Below are 20,058 nucleotides of genomic sequence, written 5' to 3'. Positions count from 1 at the left end.
CAACTTCATTAATTTCAGAAGCACTTTGCGTGAAATTGTCAATTAAAAATTCAACTTGACTTGAAACAAGATATAGTTCTTTTGCGTGGCATTTATGTATTATGATGAAGTCTGTATTACGTCTGTTTAGTGCATTTTTGTACTTATTAGGTAAAAATTGTTAACTACTCAACATCCATCCCTTGGGTAACCCTAATTTCGAAAATGTCTAATCTGATTTAAACAAAACAGTATTCTTCAATACTAACACACCATCAACGCATACTTTCCTGTCCATATCTCATGCTCCTTTCATTATTCCACTGGATATACAACTGGCCTACATATAATAAATAATGCTTTTACCAATAAACGATTAACTTTCATCATCTCCATGTCTTGTAACTATAATTATAACATGTCTACTTACAGATGTTCAAAGTATAGAAGTAGCAACTCAATTGCCACAGGATGTCGCCAAAATTCTAAACGAAAGCCGAAGAATCATAAATGGCGAGCAAGTCACTGAAGGGAGGCCATACATGGTACGTAACCTTCACTCAGAAATCAGTATTAGCAACAAAAGCAATTTACAGTGTGCTAAACATAAACCAACGAATATTTCAGTTATACATTTAAGTAAAGTAACAAGAGATTTTCGTGACGTGCTCGATTTTTAGAATAGAACGGACCCAGCTCTTCCCGTTGGTGTCGTAAAAGGTGACTAAGGGGCCTAAAGTGAGAGTAGGCAGCAGCACTCTGTTACCAGCTATGAACTCCAGACTCAGCTCTGCGGTATGGAACCTACCACAATATTCTCCCAAGATGGTTCTCTTCTAATTCTCAACTGACGATCACGATCGCTCTGTTAATAGTGTAGAAACTTAGATTCACAGGAAATTTTGATAATATTTGCTGTGTGTTTACAAAGCATATTTAAAGCATGTTTAACGCCGTTATAAAAACGATGAATATGCTAATGAAATAACAGATTATACAGTACTGCTGGTTTTCGATGATCCCCCTGTTCAAAGCTAAGAATATCAAATTTGCCACAACTAAAAAACAATTGCATTATTATTATCAGGTCCATCTGAAGTTGCCAAAGTCCAATGAGAAGAAGTCGGCATACCGTAATTGGTTGTGTGGAGGTGTCATCATTCATGAAGAGTACATACTCACGTCAGCCGCTTGCATTGAGGATGCTGAACATTTCTATATCGTATCTGGAACTTACAAGTGAGTTGAGATTACATTTAGGGACGTGATAATTCCAGTAAACAACTTAAAAGGTGACAGGAGATTTGCGGGTCAGGAATTTTTGGTTTTTTTCCTTTAATTGTGTTTATTATTATTTTAAGCGTATACCTACAATAACAACTAAAAACATAGGCTTTCAACGTACTTCACTTACTCTGTTTCTCAGTTATGTGCTTCGGTCTGTATGTGCGACAACATGCAAATACGCGCACTGTATGTAGATGACTTATTAGATCATACTTTCTTACTAATTTCGTTAACATTTCCAGCATATGCCTCTATGCTACGCAGGTCTAATGTTTTTATTCCTACAGATATGCGAATGAGGACGACAGATATAACAACCAATGCATTAAAAATGGTGCCAAAAAAGCTATTTGGAAATGCGTGCCGAAAAGTAAGTGAAGTTTAGTAGACGTCTTGTTTTGGACACGTGCTCTATACTACCAATTTGAAAGGCTTTGATACAGTATAGTTTGTTGAGAAAATAAAGGTTTGGCCTTATTCTGGCTACCAAGTTACCATACTTATGACGTAAAAGTACTTTCGAACAATATCACATTTATGAATGGTGCTCCTCTGATATTTGTTTGTTGTACCTACCAATTATATGATTTTAACTAACTACCTATCATCTTTCTTGTGTACAAAATTTGGAAAAGACTGGGATTTTCCTAAAAAGCTACGACAGCGGTGATGACTTGCCACTAAGTGGACACCGTGCTTTTTAGTCGGCTTTTGTACAAAAAAAATCTTATCCCGTTTTTACTTTACTTGTAAAACGGAGACAAAGAATCGCATTTTACTCGTAACTGACAGTCTGAATGATGTTCTTTTCTTAGACTATGTCTTTGATGGACACGAAAACGACAACATCAGGTGGATGAATAACGATATAGCCGTTGTCAAGATTGAAGACGGTTTCGACTTCACAAGACGAGTGCGAGGCTGTGACTTCGTGCCTAAGCCTATTTGCTACAACAACCAGAGTCTGACCCTGGAAAATCCTGGCACCATTGCCACCGTTGCCGGGTGGGGTACCACCACTAAATACAGTGACGTGCGTTATTTCATATTAACTAACATACTTCTGGAGAATTCACACTGTCTGATCTTTTACCAAGTCGTAACGCGTGTCTTTAGGTATCTTTGCCTTATTATCATAGCAATTATGAACGTGAATTGAAAAAGCAAACAATTTTGACTAAAGACGCACAATTGAATAAATTAAAAGCCTAGTTTATTTTTTGCTAATTTTTCTTCGAATATTGGGAGTAAGGTAAGTAGGTAAGTAAAGTATGTGAATAAAATTGTAATATTTAGAGCTTCAAAGTAGCTTCCAAAAATATTTTATTTTGCAAACGATTACGAAACTATACCTTTCCTGGTTCTCGGCTAAGTTGTACACCTAGAAACTTGCAGTAATCAAATTGAAAGCCAATGACATTACTTTTTCAGTGGGTAAGTCGTAGAGCGTTGGATAATCAGAATGAACTTCTGGAGTCCAGAGTCGAAATCATCGTCAAAAATAGATGCAAGAGGCGTTGGGGCTCACGCTACCACAATATCATCGACAATTACATGATCTGTACTAAAGACATCGGCCAAACTATGTCCGAGATATGCAACGTAAGTCATCTTAGCACAATCGTCGTAAACTATTTCGAATCGTACGTGTGTAATAACCACTATAACCAGAGGCTGTATTGCCTAACGTTTCTGACGCTCGAGATCGCAATCAATTGACAGTTTTTGTATGCGAAATCTATTATTTAATTTCAAATAATACATTTAAATAATTCAAATATTTTTCATCCGTTGCCTAGTACCCATAACCTCAGATCATACAAACAAGGGAGATATGCCCTGCTACGCTAATTGTACGAGTCCAGATGTCTCCAAATTTCTCCCACTTCTTTCACTAACACAAAAGCAATAACTGTCAACACGGCATACAAAGTCATGATTGTGGATTTAGGAAGGTGGATTTAAGACGGGAGTTATCCGGGTCAATATATTTAATATGAGTGAGCCTCACGGTAGTTTCATGTTCAAACTCTGTTCAAAATAATTGTTCTGTTTATTATAGAAAAAAATATTATATTGAAGTTCTTACGTGTGACATGAAATTCCATCTTTCACATAATTCACTTTACTGCTGGTATTTTTGCAAACAATTACTTACGGAACAACGCGGCATTTCGACAAAAATTGAGAGAAGTAGTGAAGCTGTACCGAACTGAGTATATTTCCCTTGTTTGTATGATCTGAGCCCATAACACAAGCACTGCTTACTTTGGGATAGGTCAATTAATTAGTGTCAAAAAGCCAACGAAAATGAGAAATGAGATGAGTATTTTAAATAATAATATAAATATCTGCCCCAGCCGCGGATCGAATCCGGGACCTCAAGCTTCGTAGTCAGGTTCTCTAACCACTTGGCCATCTGGTCGTCTAATTCTTGGTCTAATTTTTGGTCTTTTACAAGACTATCTTTTTATAATACCCCTGTTTTATCCACCAGGAGAAGTACGTAGACTGTCAAGACATCAACTATTCAGACGAGGACGAAGTGCGGAGGGCCAGCCATGTGGATCGAGTACCTACTAACCTGGTGATGCATTCCGCCTACCACAATGAAAGCCACTACAACTCTTCGAGAAAACACAACTTACAAGCTGATGGCGGATTTTGCGAGGTATTAAAAAGAACAGCAAAATACAGTGAATGACAAACAGAAAACGATTGACTTTTAGACGGGCATTCTACTGTATTTAAGACAAGCTGATGGCGGATTTTAGGTATTAAAAAGATCAGTGCCCGGCAGTGAGTGCGCCATCTATAGATTGCGATAATAAATGATATCATCATCGTCATCATCAGCCTATAGCAGTCCACTGCTGGACATAGGCCTCCCCCAATGAGCACCATCGTGACCTGTCCTCTGCTCGACGCAGCCAGCTTCTATCAGCAGCTTTTCGCAGATCGTCACTCGACCTGGGCGTAGGGCGTGCTACACTACGTTTGCCGAGGCGCGATCTCTACTCAAGAACTCATTTACTCCACCGGTTAACGGTCTTTCCGCAGATATGGCCAGCCCACTGCCACTTCAGTTTCTTATTCTCTGAGCTATGACGATGACATTCGTTTTGGATAACCTCGTTGTGGATTTTATCCTTTAGAGAAACTGCAGAGATGATAATTGTATTTTAAAATTTCAGAATGATCATGGAGGTCCCTTGGTTTACGGTGATGGTATTAATGCCATGGTGATCGGCGTCATCTCCGCCTGCCTGGTCAAAGAGCGGACCAACAAGTGCTATGGACCCTTCCTTTACACCAGCATCTACAAGAACCGTCAGTTCATTTCCTGTGCGCTTTATAAGGACGTCGAGTAAGTAAAGTCAGGCCATTAGTTCCCAAAGTTCAAAGTTTTTTGAATAGTTTCAAGTTTGCACGCTGGAGAAGGTTTTTTTAGGAGGGACTTACTACATACATAGGATGATGTACTAAGGATATTTTTAGCATTATTGCGGAATCAGGACTTTATTAAGAGAACTTGCGGACATTTGGAGGCCCTCCGGGACAGGAGGCCTTGGGGCGGGCCGCCCCTTCCGCCCCACTCTTAGTCCGCAACTACTCAGGAGTTAAAAATGTCTATCTTTTCTCGACCCAAGTTAAAATCAATATTTGAATTACAGACCAAAGTGCCGAAGACAGTTCAGATCAGGCGAGACCCACACAGAAAAAGTGATCTCATGGAAAAATCATCCAGACGGGTAACAACTTTATGCATTGTTATGCTGTTAGTGGCACTGACAACGGCCATCCCTTCGTTTCCCAAGTATACGTCTCTTCCCCGTTGCTTCTATCGTACCTATCTAAATCTTCTGCATCTTCTACTAGAGCCAAAGCCCGCACCAACCAGATCTTCGTTACCTATAGTATAAAAGGCGATATAGTTCTAACGCAGGTAAGAACGATCCCCAACTATGAAATTTGGATATTGAGCGCTTTGGAAAAAATCACGTATCAAACGTCATAAAATTTCACCTCAAATTTCATACTATAAAACTCAATTTGTATACATTCTGTTCGGAATGATGTGAGTAATGACTCGTTTTATTGCCAAACACTTTAAAGGTGTGCAACCACCTGCCAGACAACCCTAAAATATATTGCCTGACAAAATTATATGGCGTTAGCTTCGGCGTCAGAGTTAGACAATCATGAACCCGCATTCAGCGCACTGCTGTGACTTTCACCACGTCAACAGTCCACCTTGTCAAGGGCCTATCCACGCTGATCACCTACTTTAAAATACTTTGTATTTTAAGACCTGCTATGCCATATCAATGCATCTATAAAAAAGCGTATGTGCTTAAACATGTTTAATTTTCCAATAGACCAGCAAAAAATGAGATGGAACATCCTCCCGATAATGAAGAAGTATACGAACCTAGGGAGCCAGTTGCTGCCGAGCCGGTTAAAGAAGACCAGACAGACCAGGTCTTTGCGGGCAGAGGGTTCATAGTGAGGGCTACGAACGACACGGCACTTCCAAAACCATCGAATGCGTCCGCTGTTTAATGTGTATGATGTAGTTATAAATAAAGTTACAGGTTTTTGGAATGCCTTTTTTTTGTAATACTATACAGCTTGTATTTTTGAAACAACCAAAAACTTTAAGGTTAGTAAAGGCCCTAATAAAAATATTTTCATCGCCAAGTCGAGCGCGAAGCAAACACTGCCGTACCATCCTTTACTGGAACCATTTCGCCGCATTTTCAGGCCCCTATTTGAGAACCTCTGGAAAAGACCAGAACGCAGAAATTTTCGTCATCCAGGAAGCTATAATCACATACTTAAAATCCAAAATTTCAAGTCTGTAGGTCATTTAGTTCCGAGATTAAGCGAAAGCAAAGTTTCGCATTTATGACACTCACTCACTCACTCATGATCATCAAAATAGAACTAGTACTTCCCATAAACTCAGAGCTGAGATTTGGTACAGAGTTAGGGTTTAATGGCCACATAAAGGGAAAATTATAAAAACTAGGATAATCGAAGATATGGAGTACATGGTGACCCTGACTAGAAAACACAAGAGTTCAACCAAACTATTAGAGATCGACATACCGCCTTTACAAAAAATATTCAACTTGGTGGGCCGCTTCATTTGATAATAAGTAATAAGCCCACGTTTCAACAAAAAGAAGTGAAATCCCACCAAAAACATGGATCTGCTTGTTTATCTCTAAAAAGTAATGAAATCTAGACAAAGTCGTGCCAAGTCTAAGGTTCCTTACTGCGATTTCTTTATTATTATAGTTAATGTTGTGTGACTTGGCCGTTGACTTGTACCCACTCACGTATAAAGAATGTTGAGTCTTAAGTTTTATCCAGTAAATGTTGAGACTCAATACGCGGAAAATATAAACATTCTTTATACGTTAGTGGGTACAAGTCAACTTGGGTAGTTTTTTACAGAATGTTTTTGGTGGGATATGTTTTACAAAAAAGCTAAGAGTTATTTTTAAGCGACTTCAAAAAAGGAGGAGGTTATCAATTCGGTTGTATTTTTTTTGTTTGTTACCTCAGAACTGAGTCATTTACGAAACGATAAAAAAAAATCTCGTCTTCAATTAGGTCCCATAAGCACCAAATCAGAATCTGATTATTGGATCTGAAGTAAATCGAGGAACATGTTGTTGGATATATTTAGTAGTAACTCGTGCGTTTGCTCTTGAAAATCATCATTTGGTGAAGTAGAACTGATGATGAAAACCACAGTTGACCATTGGAGTTAGGTACTACTCAATAACAAGTATTTCACAGGTTGGATTTTAGTTACTTTGACACAGTTGCTAAGCCATTTATGCTTCTGGTAATGAACATGGTAAAACGAGTGGTGAAGCATCAGGACTCCTCAATAATGAACGTCTCTGCATTGGAAAAAGCAATCTTTCGCAAAAGGTGACGATCAGTTGATATTAAACCGACTACAAAAAACCATGAAAAAATTTTGTCTGAAGGCGGTCGGTGCCTCAGCACGAGCCAGCAGGAGTGATTGAAGCCCAATATAAAGTGCGTATAGGTGAGGTAGATGACTATAGATCCACTTCTGCTGGCTCGTGCGTGCTGAGGCACCGACCGACTTCAGACTGGTAGAAAATTATTTTCATGGTTGTTTGTAGTCGGTTCGCAATATATCACACTGTTAAAACCAACCTCTGATAAGTTTTTGTGGTTGTAGCAAAAATTCACACTGTATAATGTAAAGTTTATAAGACTCCGTATCCGAATGATCGACACGAAGGTTTTACGAAGACATACGAGTATACAAACACGCAAGGACGAAAAAGTCTTATTCATATTACCTTTATTTCGCCGAGCCCCCCCTCGAACCAAAAATCATATTTTCATGTACCTACTTACCTAGATTTTATTCGGAAATGCAAACGTATCTACCTATGTACGCCCCCCTCACATTTCTCTACGGCCCCAAGGGGGCGAGGAGGGGCTAAGGAGGCGTGCCCCCTAAGTTGAGAAGTCCTGAATTAATCTATGATAAGAACCTGTGGGGGAGGCTCCAGTAGAGAGATCTCTCCAGGCAGGTGTTATGCCAGGAGACCGAAGTGCGAAAAGAGTCGGAAGATGCGTCTGAGTTGAGAAACTTCGATAGCGCCGTGTAAGATTCGGTCGTAGTTTCTATATTTGCTCACTAGATGGCGCTAGGAGTCGCTACAAACCTATCTGTTTAATTAAATATATTCATCCTCATCGTTATCTCGGCCTATATAGGCCTCCTCTCAGAATGAGAGGGCTAAACATACTGTAGTCATCATTGGGCCATACTATTTAGGCGCTATTATTACTACTGCATTCAAGCCGTGGTGACCTAGTGGTTGCACTATGGTCTTTCAAGCAGAGGATCGTGGATTCAAATACGGGCCTCAAGTTTTTCGAAATTCATGTGCGAAATTAATTTGAAATTCTCCACGAGCTTTATGGTGAAGGAAAACATGGTAAGGAAACCACCGTAAGCACCTGCGTAGAAATTTAGTGTGTTTTCAATCCGCACTGGGCCTGTGTGAGAACTCCAGTCCAAACTCATTTTGAAAAGAAGTCTGTGCCCAGCAGTGGGCCGCAGACGCATACCGCAGGCTGAGATGATGATGATGATGATGAGTACTGCATGAACGCGATGACATTAATGCCCAATGTATGCGCGTGCTCAAAACAAACTTATCATCAACGACAGGGTGGAGCTAGGAGATATTCTTTATGTAGTGCAGTCAGCAGCAGAAGAAGATTAACAGTTGTGGTTCTCAAAATGATCTACACACTCTCTTATTTATTACCGTAGCAGTAGAGTCATGTGTAGATCATTTTGAGCACTGTAACTGCTCATCCACTTCTGCTGCTGACCATTGCTGCTGCAAATTGTATTCTGAATGTTGAAGTGGTAAACATAAGTGGAAAATAAAAGAACAGCATTTTTATCTCCAAACATTATTAATTATCGTTACCTTCAGCGGGATTAATTGAACTCCAAGAGTTGATTGAAGATCCAGGAAATTGAATAATTAAACTCAATGAAGTGAAACGCAATTTAATGTTGAGTGTAAATTTAATTTATTTTTTATTCGTCTTGAGCGAATAATCGAATTCGATCCTTTTGGGATCGCTTGAACGACAATGGTGAAGACGAAACATCTATTGCTCCTGGTATCTTTAGTTTTACTTATAAGTAAGTGTTTTTTTTATTATTTTACTTTAATTAATGCATACCTACTCTCATATACATTACATACGTATGTAATAAAAATAAATCCAATAAAAAAATTATGGCATTCTCATCAATATTACATTAACTATGAAAGAAGATACTAGCGGCAGGACGTGTATAATGTACTATAAATGTTGATTATAAACTAGAATAGAATAAATATGTCTTCATAAAAAAATAAAAAATCTTCTAGATTTAGCGTTATCTCACCCAAAACACGACAAGGAAGATGACATAGATAACGAAGAAGATCGTGAAAAGCATAAGAAACACGGCAGACATGACAATCACTCGCCAGACTCAAGACAGTTTCACGATAGACACCAAAGTCACAGGGGGAAGAAAGACGTTAATGATAAAGACGACCACATTGATAAAGATGACAACGATATAGGTTGGGAATATGAAAATAAAACCAAGGTAGACACAAGACGAATTCTATATAGCAAGACTAGCAAAAGAGGAGCACGGCCATACATGGTAAGTACACGATTAAATGTTATCGAAATATTGTTGGTGACCTATTTTTGTGTACTTGCAGCTGGGATAGCAACCACAAACCTGGACCGTAGGTTTCAAGATAAAATTAAAAAAACACTTTTTAGATAAGATAGTATTAATAATGTATGCATAATCTAGAATTCATCGACTCTTTCGTCATCGCCAAATAAGCAAACAAAAATAAAACAGCTGGGAAGTGGATCGTTCAAAAATCGGAATTTTTGTTCTTCAGGTATACCTCCAACTAACAAAAGAGTCTGCCAAAGCCCACAAATACCGAGGGTGGTTGTGCGGTGGAGTTATAGTTGATCGCTACTACGTCCTAACATCTGCCGCTTGCGTTGAAGACGCAGATCATTTCTATGTCGTCTCTGGCACCACCAAGTTTGTCGATAGCTTTGACTATAAGGACAACGAGTGTGTTTGCAAGCACAGGAGGAAGGTTGTGTGGAAGTGTATTCCTAAAAGTAAGAATATTATTTTTTATAGAAATGAATTTATTCAATGTTTCTTTAAACTTGTCTTCAGTGTCATTTATCCAGTTCATTTGATAGATAAATAAGCTCCATTTTTTAAATTCATCTTAAGTTTCTTTAATTCCATACAGATTACAAATTCGACTTCCACGACAGCATCAAATGGTCATCAAATGACATTGCCATAGTAAAAGTCAACAAACCCTTCAAGCTTGGAGTATGCGAGAAGGGCTGTGAGTTCGCCACCGATCTTGTTTGCTACAACAACGTCAGCAGGGATCTCGAGAAACCGGGAACAAAAGGCGTTATCGCTGGTTGGGGAAGCGGTAGCAACTTTAGAGAGGTATAAGAATTTTTGATCGTTTTTTCTAGATTTGTTCGTGAAACTTTTGCGTCCAACTATTCAAGAAAAGCAGAGATCATAATTTCCACAGAATTCTCTTTATCCGGTGCAAAATCATTAGTTTTATATTTTATGGAATCCAACAGAAGGATTTATAGACACTCGTATGTATTTAGTAATGATATTAGGGGCTAGCCGATCTTCTAGCGCATTTATTGCATTCGTTGAATCCTATTGAATTCCTTGTTGTATCAAATTATGGGAGGGGCTTAAAAACTAAAGCTTTACTTTAGCTTGTAGATCATTACTAGTGAATTGAACACGATTACTTTTTAGTTGGTTCTATCCCAAAAATTGTCTCGTCCCAAAAATGCTACATGTTCCTAAAACTCTTTCACAGGGCGTCTATCGCCGTCAAAAGCCATACACGCCAGAGAACGCTAAATGCCTCCAGGAGGCCAAAGTCTGTATTATGGACAACGAACAATGCGCCAAGAAGTGGTCGCAGCGATTCAGGAGCATTATCACCCAATACATGATCTGCACTAAGGATGTGATGAAGAGGCTAAGCGAGATATGCGACGTAAGATGTTTCCTCATCTAATCAATAATGATGCGTTCGATTTAACACTTCATACTCGTTCGCTTTACGTCCTTGCTATGTAATGCAACTTGCAAGATTTTTATTGCAAGTGTAAACTGAGTTTAATTTTCTAGAAAAAATACGCAAATTGTACAGACGTCGAACGCAGAAGATACCAAATGGAACTGGAAGAACTGGAAGATTCCAGGGAAAGTCGTAAATCATATGAGATCGATCTAGGAAGGCATTTGCGTGACCCGGACGACTATACGGCGAGGCGGTCGGCTTCAACAGGTGGTTTTTGTGAGGTATGGAAATAATCATTTTCAAAATCAGTAAACGCTTGGAAATTTCAACTCAACTACCATGCCTGATGATTCACCAGAAAGTAGTAACTCATTACAATATCAAGAAACTTCTACTATAGCTTGTTATAAGATTTCCCTCGAAGATTACATATGATAATATGAAAGGTACTTTCATTACTATAGGTACTTACTTGAATTAAGTATTTTCCAAAAGCAACAAGATCATTTAAGAGCGTTTATACCTGCTGAGCTGGCAACGTTGCATTTTTATTAGTTTTTCTCGATTATTCCATAAAAATTTAATGAAAATTAAAAATGTGGTCTGATATCTCTTCTTAATATATTTTCTTTAAAAACTCGTAATAGGCATTTGTTCGTTTTTAAAGAATATATAAGTCTATCACGAATAATTATTGGAGTACATACATTAACTTATAAAATATATTTAGAACAGTTCTATCAGACCACATTTTTAGTTTTCATTCAATTTTTATGGAATAATCGAGAAAAACTAACAAAATGCAACGTCGCCAGCTCAGAAGATATAAATGCTCTTAACTACTCTTCCTACATTCAAATCCATATTCCATACTTAATATTAAAAATGCGAAAGTGTGTGTGTTTGTATGTTTATCCGTCTTTCACGTCGAATCGGAGCGTTGGATCGCCGTGATTTTTGACATAGAGATAGCCAGATAGTGACATAGGCTACTTTTTATTCCGGAAAATGCAGAGTTCCCGAGAGAACAGCGCGCGATAACCGAATTACACGCGGGCGAAGCTGCGAGCAAAAGCTAGTAATATATAAATTTAAAAGTCCCTAAATTTTACTTTCAAAATTTTTATGTTGATATTTAAAAGTCCTCTTACGACAGATCTTATGCGTCACTTATAACAATATTCTTTTACAACATCACCACCAGAACGACCACGGCGGTCCTCTCATAGTGAAATACCAAGGCAAGGATCGTGTCATAGGAGTGATATCGGCGTGCAAGATCGACCCCAAGAGCCACAACTGCCACGGACCTTTCCTCTACACTTCCGTCTTCAAGAACCGCCAGTTCATCTCCTGCTCCATTTTCAAAGATACAGAGTATGAATATTTTGTTATTAATCTAGCTTTTACTTTTTTAATTGAAATTTCCTGAAGCCAAAGCCAATGTTAACGGAATACTCATTATTAAGCACCGCTGAACAGAAATGTGACTTTCTACAACTATTTGCGTGAATCTTATATAAAAAACGTCATGTGGGAAGTTAATAAGCGGGTAATTCGAGCGTTTCATAGCATGGCATATTCTTTAACGCATGTTTTAAGACGTTTTTACTTATTTATTGGAAGTTCTGTACTTCTACCAGATGACAGGAAACTATATTAGAATCTTCAGTCATTTCTGCAAAAATGTGTCCATAAAAATATTCTGGACAAAAACGCTACAATAAGGACCCAAGCATGTTTAAATTGCGAGGAAATCAATGATAATGATGGATTTTTTGACGGTGTTTCATAAAATTTCTATACGAGACACCAACTTTTTAATTTTTTTGAAGCTCAGTTGTTTTAATTTGAGCTAATGTTTCCAGAGAAAGCTGTAGAAGAGTTTTTCGTTCAGGAATCACGCATGAAGAATGGTCGGTTAATTGGGACAACGTGAAAGAGTAAGTATTTTATTTTGACGACGGAAACTTCTTTATATTTGTTAATAGAAGAAGCTTGAATACTTAATTATTGTGTTTTCTTTACAGAGACGATGACAGAGATGATAGAGCTGACAATGACGATAACAAAGATGAAATTGAAGATAGAGATGATGACGAAAAAGAAAAAGCAGCTAGGTAAGAAAATAATACAACTTTGCTAACTTTTGATGTGATACAAATTAGGTACCTACTAATAATGATATTATATGCAACAGTGATGACGAAGACAAAGCTGACGACAAAGATGAAAGGTAAACGTTTACATAATTTATTTTAAGTAAGAGATAAATAGTAAAAGCTATTAACCAAAAACCTTATTTATTACAGTGACAAGGATAGTTCCAAAGAAGTACTGAGAGAGAAGTAAACATTTAAAAATATTTATCATTTCTTGACAAATGATGTAGATAGGTGTGTTTAATGAATACTCGATAATTTCAGTAAAGAAAAAGAAGATAAGAAAAAGAAGAAAGACAAGGATGCTAAGAAAGGGGACAGCGATTCATCAGATTCATCTGATGATAAGTCTGAGTCAAGCGAGGAGAAAAAGAAAGAAAAAACTAAGAAGAAAAAGAGCAAATCAAAATCGGATGACAAGAAACACGGCAGTTCTAAAAAGAAGGATAAATCATCAAAGAAGGCAAAGAAGTCTAAAGACGGCTCCGAAGAACCAAACCTGAGAAGTCAAGATAGAAAAGAACTATTCTACGAGTCCAGTAGGGATGATAATGTGAATGAGCCAGATGAGGATGAATAGGTAATAAGTGTTTGGTGAAAATAAAATGTACAACTATTTGTTAAGATTTCATTTCAATATCTTCTAGTTTCATTCACTATACCAGCTTTGGTCATTAACGTAATCAAACTATTGGAGCGAGAATTTCTGCGCCATGATTCAAAATACCTTTCTTCGAAGACTCTTGACTCGTCAAAAAAGAGTTATTTGAAAAAAGATAATACATAAATGTAGCAAAACAGACTGCATTCATGCATATGTTATGTATATTAAGTCACTCAAGTACCTATAAGCAGCAGTCGAGGTATGTCCGACATATTTTTCGCGCAGTTTTCAAGTCTTAGACGAGTTAGTTCGAAACATGTAGATAAATAAAGGGGGGAGGAGATCTGTGGAACACGTACTTATATGGAGACTAAACAGAGCAGAGTCGATTACATACATAAAAATTTGAAAAACAATAAAGACAAAAGGAAAGGATAGGCGCACAATATGAACTAGGTACCTATAAACAAAGAGTAGAGACAGGCATCACAGGTATTTAAAATAAATGAGAAAGGAAGTTACGTAAGTAATCAATAGGAATGAGGTTATAATTAATTATATTATAACTCAATGAAAGGTAGAAAAATAGATGGCGTAAAATAGGGTACAATGAAGAAATAAATAAGTCGAAATATATAATGTCTGGCACACCTTGACTACCTACTGACATTTGAGTGACCCTCTATTTTAATTCGAACATGCCCATACTGAAATCCAAGTCAATCCAACCACTGCAATAGTGGTGAAACAGTGGACGCCTTGTGATTGTGATGCAATCAATAATAAAATGAGCCAAATGAAAAATGGTAAGCATTTGGCTCGCTTTCGTAATCCTAACCGAATCAAAGTTCTTCAATGATGAAGTCGAGCTTCAAGCACCCAATGAACGTCTTCATGTTCTTGCAAGTGCCGTCGGGATTCTTGTAGAGGTTGATGTTAACCTGGTGGCAACAAAATATAGAGTATGAATACGTTGTGCCGTTAGTCGTACCTTAACACCCTGTACTATGTTTATACTTAAGTATTTTATCAAATAAAATAATTCTATTCTATTCTATTCCGGTTTCGTTCGTAGCTTCCACACATCCGTCTGCAACTTAACTTAGAGACTGCTAGTGCTAAATAAAAAGTTGTGACTTCGCATGAATATACTCTAATAAACTACAATGTAGTTTCATCAACAAAGTGATAAAATAAAATTTCCAAAAAAAGTTTTTTGGTCCTACCCTACATCTAAAGTGTGGATGAATTTTTTTCCTCATCGCCGGATATCGTTGGATCATACGTCTTTTGAAAACATTGTCGTTTCAGGTCTGTTTCGTCTGGTTCTCTGTTCGTCTGATGAGCCAATTCCTTGTTCGTCTGTTTCCCCGTTCGTCTGTTTCTATGTAAAGCTTAGTGTCCCATCCCAATTCCCAACGTAGGTTAGGTCATAGTTGCGTCAAGGCGCGAAGCGCCTCAGCCGGGGTAAATATTTTACTAGAGTCAAATGTCCCCAATTTACATGTGAAAATGACTGTTGCCTTGAATTTCTCACCTGATAGCGGCCACTGGTTGCCGCATTGACCGGCATGTCAGCGTCGTCGGGTTTAAGATCCTGGACGGAGTAAGTACCCTGCAAAATAGACAAATGTTGCGTGAAGATCAAATTATCAATAGAAATGAAGCTATCTTTATTTTTACACTATGTTGCACAGCACGTGCACAGTTGACATTGTCCAGACACAGAGGTGTTTTTCATCTGCGGGGTGACTGCGGGGTGACTAAAAAGTAGTCAGATACCCGTTCGCGGAGGTCCATATCAATCAACTAAATCTGAAGGTACATTGCTCACCCGCGACCTAATGATAGCTACGTTTATGCAAGAAATGTGTGTTCATGCAGTTCCTCCACCTCCAAATTGTAAGAATACAAACAAATAACATAAATCCAACTATCATCACCAACAATACACTAACGCGTTTCGAACTTAACCAGAGCTTATCTTCAGAGCAAGATAACCGTTCACCGTGCTATCAGATGTTAGACTTGCATGTGTGTACCTACACATAAATGTATGAACACACATAGATATGTGTTACACGTAACACATTTGTGACGGTGTCACGTGTTTTATTATCCAGGCATCAGAGGCGCTATCGTTTACGAAAACAGGTGATGTTTTAAGTGTGCCCACTCTGTAGGCCATCTAGTTAGATCTATGGGTCGTGACTACGTATAACAGTGGCACCAATTTCAAGATCAAGAATTTCACGAAGATGATACTTACAGCTGCAAAAGGGCATGCATCCGGAAACCCAAAGTACTTCAAATACTTGAAGTATAAGCTGTCTTTTTTCCCAATCTCATTGCACAGGTTACATATCTCGTGGGAAATAGTCTTCTCGTACTGGCCTGAAAGCTCCTTGTATACTTCTAATTCTACCTATGAATTGAGGGGCCAACATCAAAATAATGGAATACAATTTGTACTGTAGGAAATGATGTACCTACCACTTCTATATTTCTAATAAATATATATAAAAAACGGCCAAGAGCGTGTTGGACACGCCCAAAATAGGGTTCCGTAGCTATTAAGAAAAAAATAAGTAATATTTTTCTAAGGATTTCTTATTTTATACAGAATCTTCCAAGTTTAGGTATATTTTATACCTTAGGCTGCTATTTAAGAGTAAAACTACTAATAATTCTCAAGCAAACTTAGCCGTTATAGTTTTCCTTGAAAGTTTGATGTATTTACCTACTACCATCCTGATTTTTTTCAAATTTTTCCGCCCACCGGTTTAGATTTTGCAATTTAAAGTTGAATATTTGGCAAAAAATCAATGAATCGAAAAATCGTCTCCGCAAACCCCTAATGGTTTTAAAAGACCTATCAAAAGATACCCCACACTATAGGGTTGGATGAAAAAAAAATCACCCACACTACGTAACCCTAAAAGGTACCCTAAAAAAATTTTTTTTATTTTCTTATTGTACCATTTTGTCGGCATAGTTAACATAATATATATCCGTGCAAAATTACAGCTTTCTAGCATTGATAGTCCCTGAGCAAAGCCGCGGACGGACGGACAGACAGACAGACAGACATGGCGAAACTATAAGGGTTCCGTTTTTGCCATTTTGGCTCCGGAACCTTAATAGATTTCGTTGAGCAAGCATATTGATAGTATAAATTAATGATACGTATTAGCAAAATAGGACACCCCTGGCCAGGTGAAGTGACGATCTGCAAAAGGCTGCTTGTAGACGCTGGATGCGTCTAGCCGAAGACAGGGCGCAACGGCGCTCATTGGGGGAGGCCTATGTCCAGCAGTAGCAGTATTGCTACCAAGCACGAACAAAAAGGACGATACGGTGCGAACTTTGGTTTTCAAATTTCGTACCTAGTACCTAGTGGTTTTGTTAAATTGTCTTATTAAATGTTTTTTTTTTTTATTATGTTCTCTGTATTTTGCGAAGAGAGATTAAATATTTATATTTCAATACTGGAAGTACACCAACACCACTCTTTTGAAATTCGATAAATAATGCTCCCCTCCTTTTCCTCTTGTGTAAATATTGCTGTGCCCAACAGGGTAGGTACATGATGATCACATATCCCTTTATAACATCAGTATACATTGTGGAAGAGCAATAAAGTATTGAATATTGAGTAGGTATCTCACCATTGTAGAGTAGTCCAATCCCTTAAGGAAGTTGATGGTCCCGGTCATATACGCCGTGGTTTCGTTATACCTCACCACCTCCAGTCCTGAAGTATCCACCCAGGATTGGCTCTCCATGTCAGAGCATACATATACTGGCGAGTCGAAGTTGAGAACGTATTCCTAGGAAATAATAATGAAATTACCTACTTATTGAGCAAAGCCGTGGTGGTCTACCTAAATGGTTAAAAGGGTTTACAATGTTTCGGCGAAAATTATTTAGCAAATTATTAGCTCCCAAACTATTTATCCCATATTTTTATTTAGGCGAAATGTTATTTCCCACTGCACACTTGCACTGATATCATTTCCCAACTAATGATTTGATAAATTATTATTATGCAAATTATTACCTGTTTTTTTATTTTCGTCATTTACATTTTCGTCAAATGTATTGATTGGCATACGTTAATTTAGCAACATATTGAATGGCATCCAACCTAGTTACCTAGTGGCAGTTATCCTGGCTGCTATAAAAAAAACCTAAGCTCCGCTTTGCTCCCGCCTTATAGCCTTCTGAACCTAAACTAATCAAGTCGCTTCTGCTCCGATCCGTCTTGTTTGCTCGCTTCGCTAGCTCGCACAAATCAAATTGAATTAAAACTTTGCTTGCACAAATAAAATTGGCCAAACGTTATTTGACAATTTGTTATTTGCCTAAGCTAACCATTTGCTACATAATTATTTGCCACATAAAAGTGTGATGAAGTAAAATTTTGCAATATAAAAATGTTGCGAAATAAGAAAAATGCGAAGTAAAGTTATGCCAACGATTAGTTTGCCAAATGAAATTTCGGCGAAAGGTTGGTTGCTAAGTGAAATTTGACGAAACATATTTCGCCAAAAAGGCACACCGGTTATAAGACGTGGTGGCCAAGTCGTTTGTTGTAGTGGTCTCTCAAGCAGAGGAACATGGTTTTAAATTTAAACCGGGCTCGCATCTCAGAGGTCGCAGTAATCCATGTGTGAAAGATACATTCGAAATTTACCTACTACGAGCTTTACGGTGAAGAGAAACATCGTGAGGAAATCTTCCAACGTAATTTGGCACATGCGAGCCGGGATTTGAACCCACCCTGCCTTTGAGGCCATAGGTCAGGCGACCACGGCTGTTAAGATAACCTTTAAGAATTATGTCCAAGTACTTACATCGATAGGAGCCTGGCAATACACTCCACCAAAATACAACAACAGTAGCACAAACATGTCTAAAACCATAAATAAAATAGCGATAGAACAAACGACTCAATTTAAATACTTACATTCGACATCGCGTGCGGAATCAGATGTAAAAGATATGATCTGACATCGTGGCAAAACGTTGTACGATGTGTAAGATAATGTTGAACACATAATAGAAGCATTTAATATTAATACGAATAGGTACAGTCGACTACAAAATTGTGCATCCACTGTTGTCTCTTCAATGCATTATAATAATTTAGTTATAGCTATTACTGCGTTTTAACTTTGTTTGAAGAAAATTAGGCTATTCATCTGTAGGTATATATCTACACATACAAAAAAAGCATTATGTAAGTCTATTAGAAAGCCCGAAATTCAGTAAGCAAAAAAGCAGTTCTTTCATGAAAACTTTGTTCGATCCTAAAACATTTCGCAACTTCTCAAATCGTCATTTCGCGATTACTGCGTTCTTAAGGGCAGCACACCTACAGGCCCTAATACGAAGTGCAAAATTCGAACTTCATATCCTGCTGTCCCCCTGACGCTTATATTATTTAATACGAGAGTGAGAGGGACGGTACTGTCGAGTGCAAAGATGTCGATAACGTCCAAAGTTACAAAAATATGTATACACGACTTTATGCACTAACATTAAGGTCGTGTATACATACATATTTTTGTAACTTTGGCCGTGTCGATATCTTTGCACTTATACTCAAAACCTGGGATGGATCATTTAGAGCGGTTTCAGACTAGCGTTTTATTTGCGCGTATAAGGTCGTTTTTTGGCGTGGTTTACTTTTCTTTGAGCGTTGAACGCTCAGCAGGGCTACTACGAAACTCGAAGTTCGTGTCGTGCGGTCTCTCTGACACTTATGCTAATTCATACGACAGCGAGAGACGGTACGATACGAACTTCGAGTTTCGTAGTAGCCCTGCAGGAATACGCGCGTACGTGCATTCCATTTAATCTAGCGCGCACAAAAACGACCGTATACGCGCAGTAAAAACGCTAGTCTGAAACCAGGTTTACCATACTTCTTATTACATTTGCCTCGTTGTTTACTACATCTTGGAAGTCAATTTTAGCATTTTAGTCCACTTTCAGTGGTCAGATTAATTTGAAATTTGGTATAATTACATTTACAGTGTGTTACCGGCCCAGCCAGGCTTTTTTTTAAAGGAGGTTAAGGTATTTCTGTATCTTAATAAACTAAATTCAGACTGTTAACTTACTAACAAAAATTTTGCGAAGTACATTAAGTCGTGTATACATATTTTAGTAACTTTGACCGTGTCGATATCTTTGCTGTTGACTGTACAGCAAAATAAATTGACAAGTAATAATCAAAGTATCCTTCGGCTGTCATTTACACTTACGTGTGCAGCATTTTTAAGGACAATGAAATGAACGAGAAATCTAGAAAAATACTGTTTAA

At 37.9% G+C, this 20,058-nt stretch overlaps 3 protein-coding genes across 3 annotated transcripts; 2 read left to right on the top strand and 1 right to left on the bottom strand.

The window, feature by feature from the left end:
- Nucleotides 1-41: 41 nt before the first annotated feature.
- On the top strand, nt 42-5,871 carry LOC141442125 (uncharacterized). Its single transcript, XM_074107033.1, has 10 exons — nt 42-150; nt 412-524; nt 1,067-1,218; nt 1,554-1,636; nt 2,082-2,299; nt 2,698-2,868; nt 3,764-3,937; nt 4,461-4,633; nt 4,941-5,018; nt 5,646-5,871. Exons 1-10 carry the CDS (start codon nt 102-104, stop codon nt 5,827-5,829), a joined length of 1,395 nt encoding a protein of 464 aa, XP_073963134.1. The 5' UTR covers nt 42-101; the 3' UTR covers nt 5,830-5,871.
- A 2,955-nt stretch (nt 5,872-8,826) lies between these two features.
- LOC141442149 (uncharacterized) lies at nt 8,827-13,741 on the top strand. The gene is made up of 12 exons (XM_074107055.1): nt 8,827-8,992; nt 9,225-9,511; nt 9,765-9,999; nt 10,140-10,351; nt 10,752-10,934; nt 11,069-11,242; nt 12,166-12,338; nt 12,830-12,904; nt 12,992-13,081; nt 13,162-13,197; nt 13,274-13,309; nt 13,388-13,741. Exons 1-12 carry the CDS (start codon nt 8,941-8,943, stop codon nt 13,701-13,703), a joined length of 1,869 nt encoding a protein of 622 aa, XP_073963156.1. The 5' UTR covers nt 8,827-8,940; the 3' UTR covers nt 13,704-13,741.
- On the bottom strand, nt 13,738-18,691 carry LOC141442150 (uncharacterized). Its single transcript, XM_074107056.1, has 5 exons — nt 18,584-18,691; nt 17,396-17,557; nt 15,997-16,152; nt 15,265-15,342; nt 13,738-14,668 (listed from the first exon to the last, which is right to left on the bottom strand). The coding sequence occupies exons 1-5, from the start codon at nt 18,650-18,652 to the stop codon at nt 14,570-14,572; spliced, it is 564 nt and encodes a 187-aa protein (XP_073963157.1). The 5' UTR covers nt 18,653-18,691; the 3' UTR covers nt 13,738-14,569.
- Between the last annotated feature and the right edge of the window lie 1,367 nt (nt 18,692-20,058).

The sequence above is a fragment of the Choristoneura fumiferana genome, chromosome 25, assembly GCF_025370935.1.
Source record: "Choristoneura fumiferana chromosome 25, NRCan_CFum_1, whole genome shotgun sequence".
Taxonomy (NCBI): domain Eukaryota; kingdom Metazoa; phylum Arthropoda; class Insecta; order Lepidoptera; family Tortricidae; genus Choristoneura; species Choristoneura fumiferana.
This window is presented reverse-complemented; position numbering and strand designations above follow the sequence as displayed.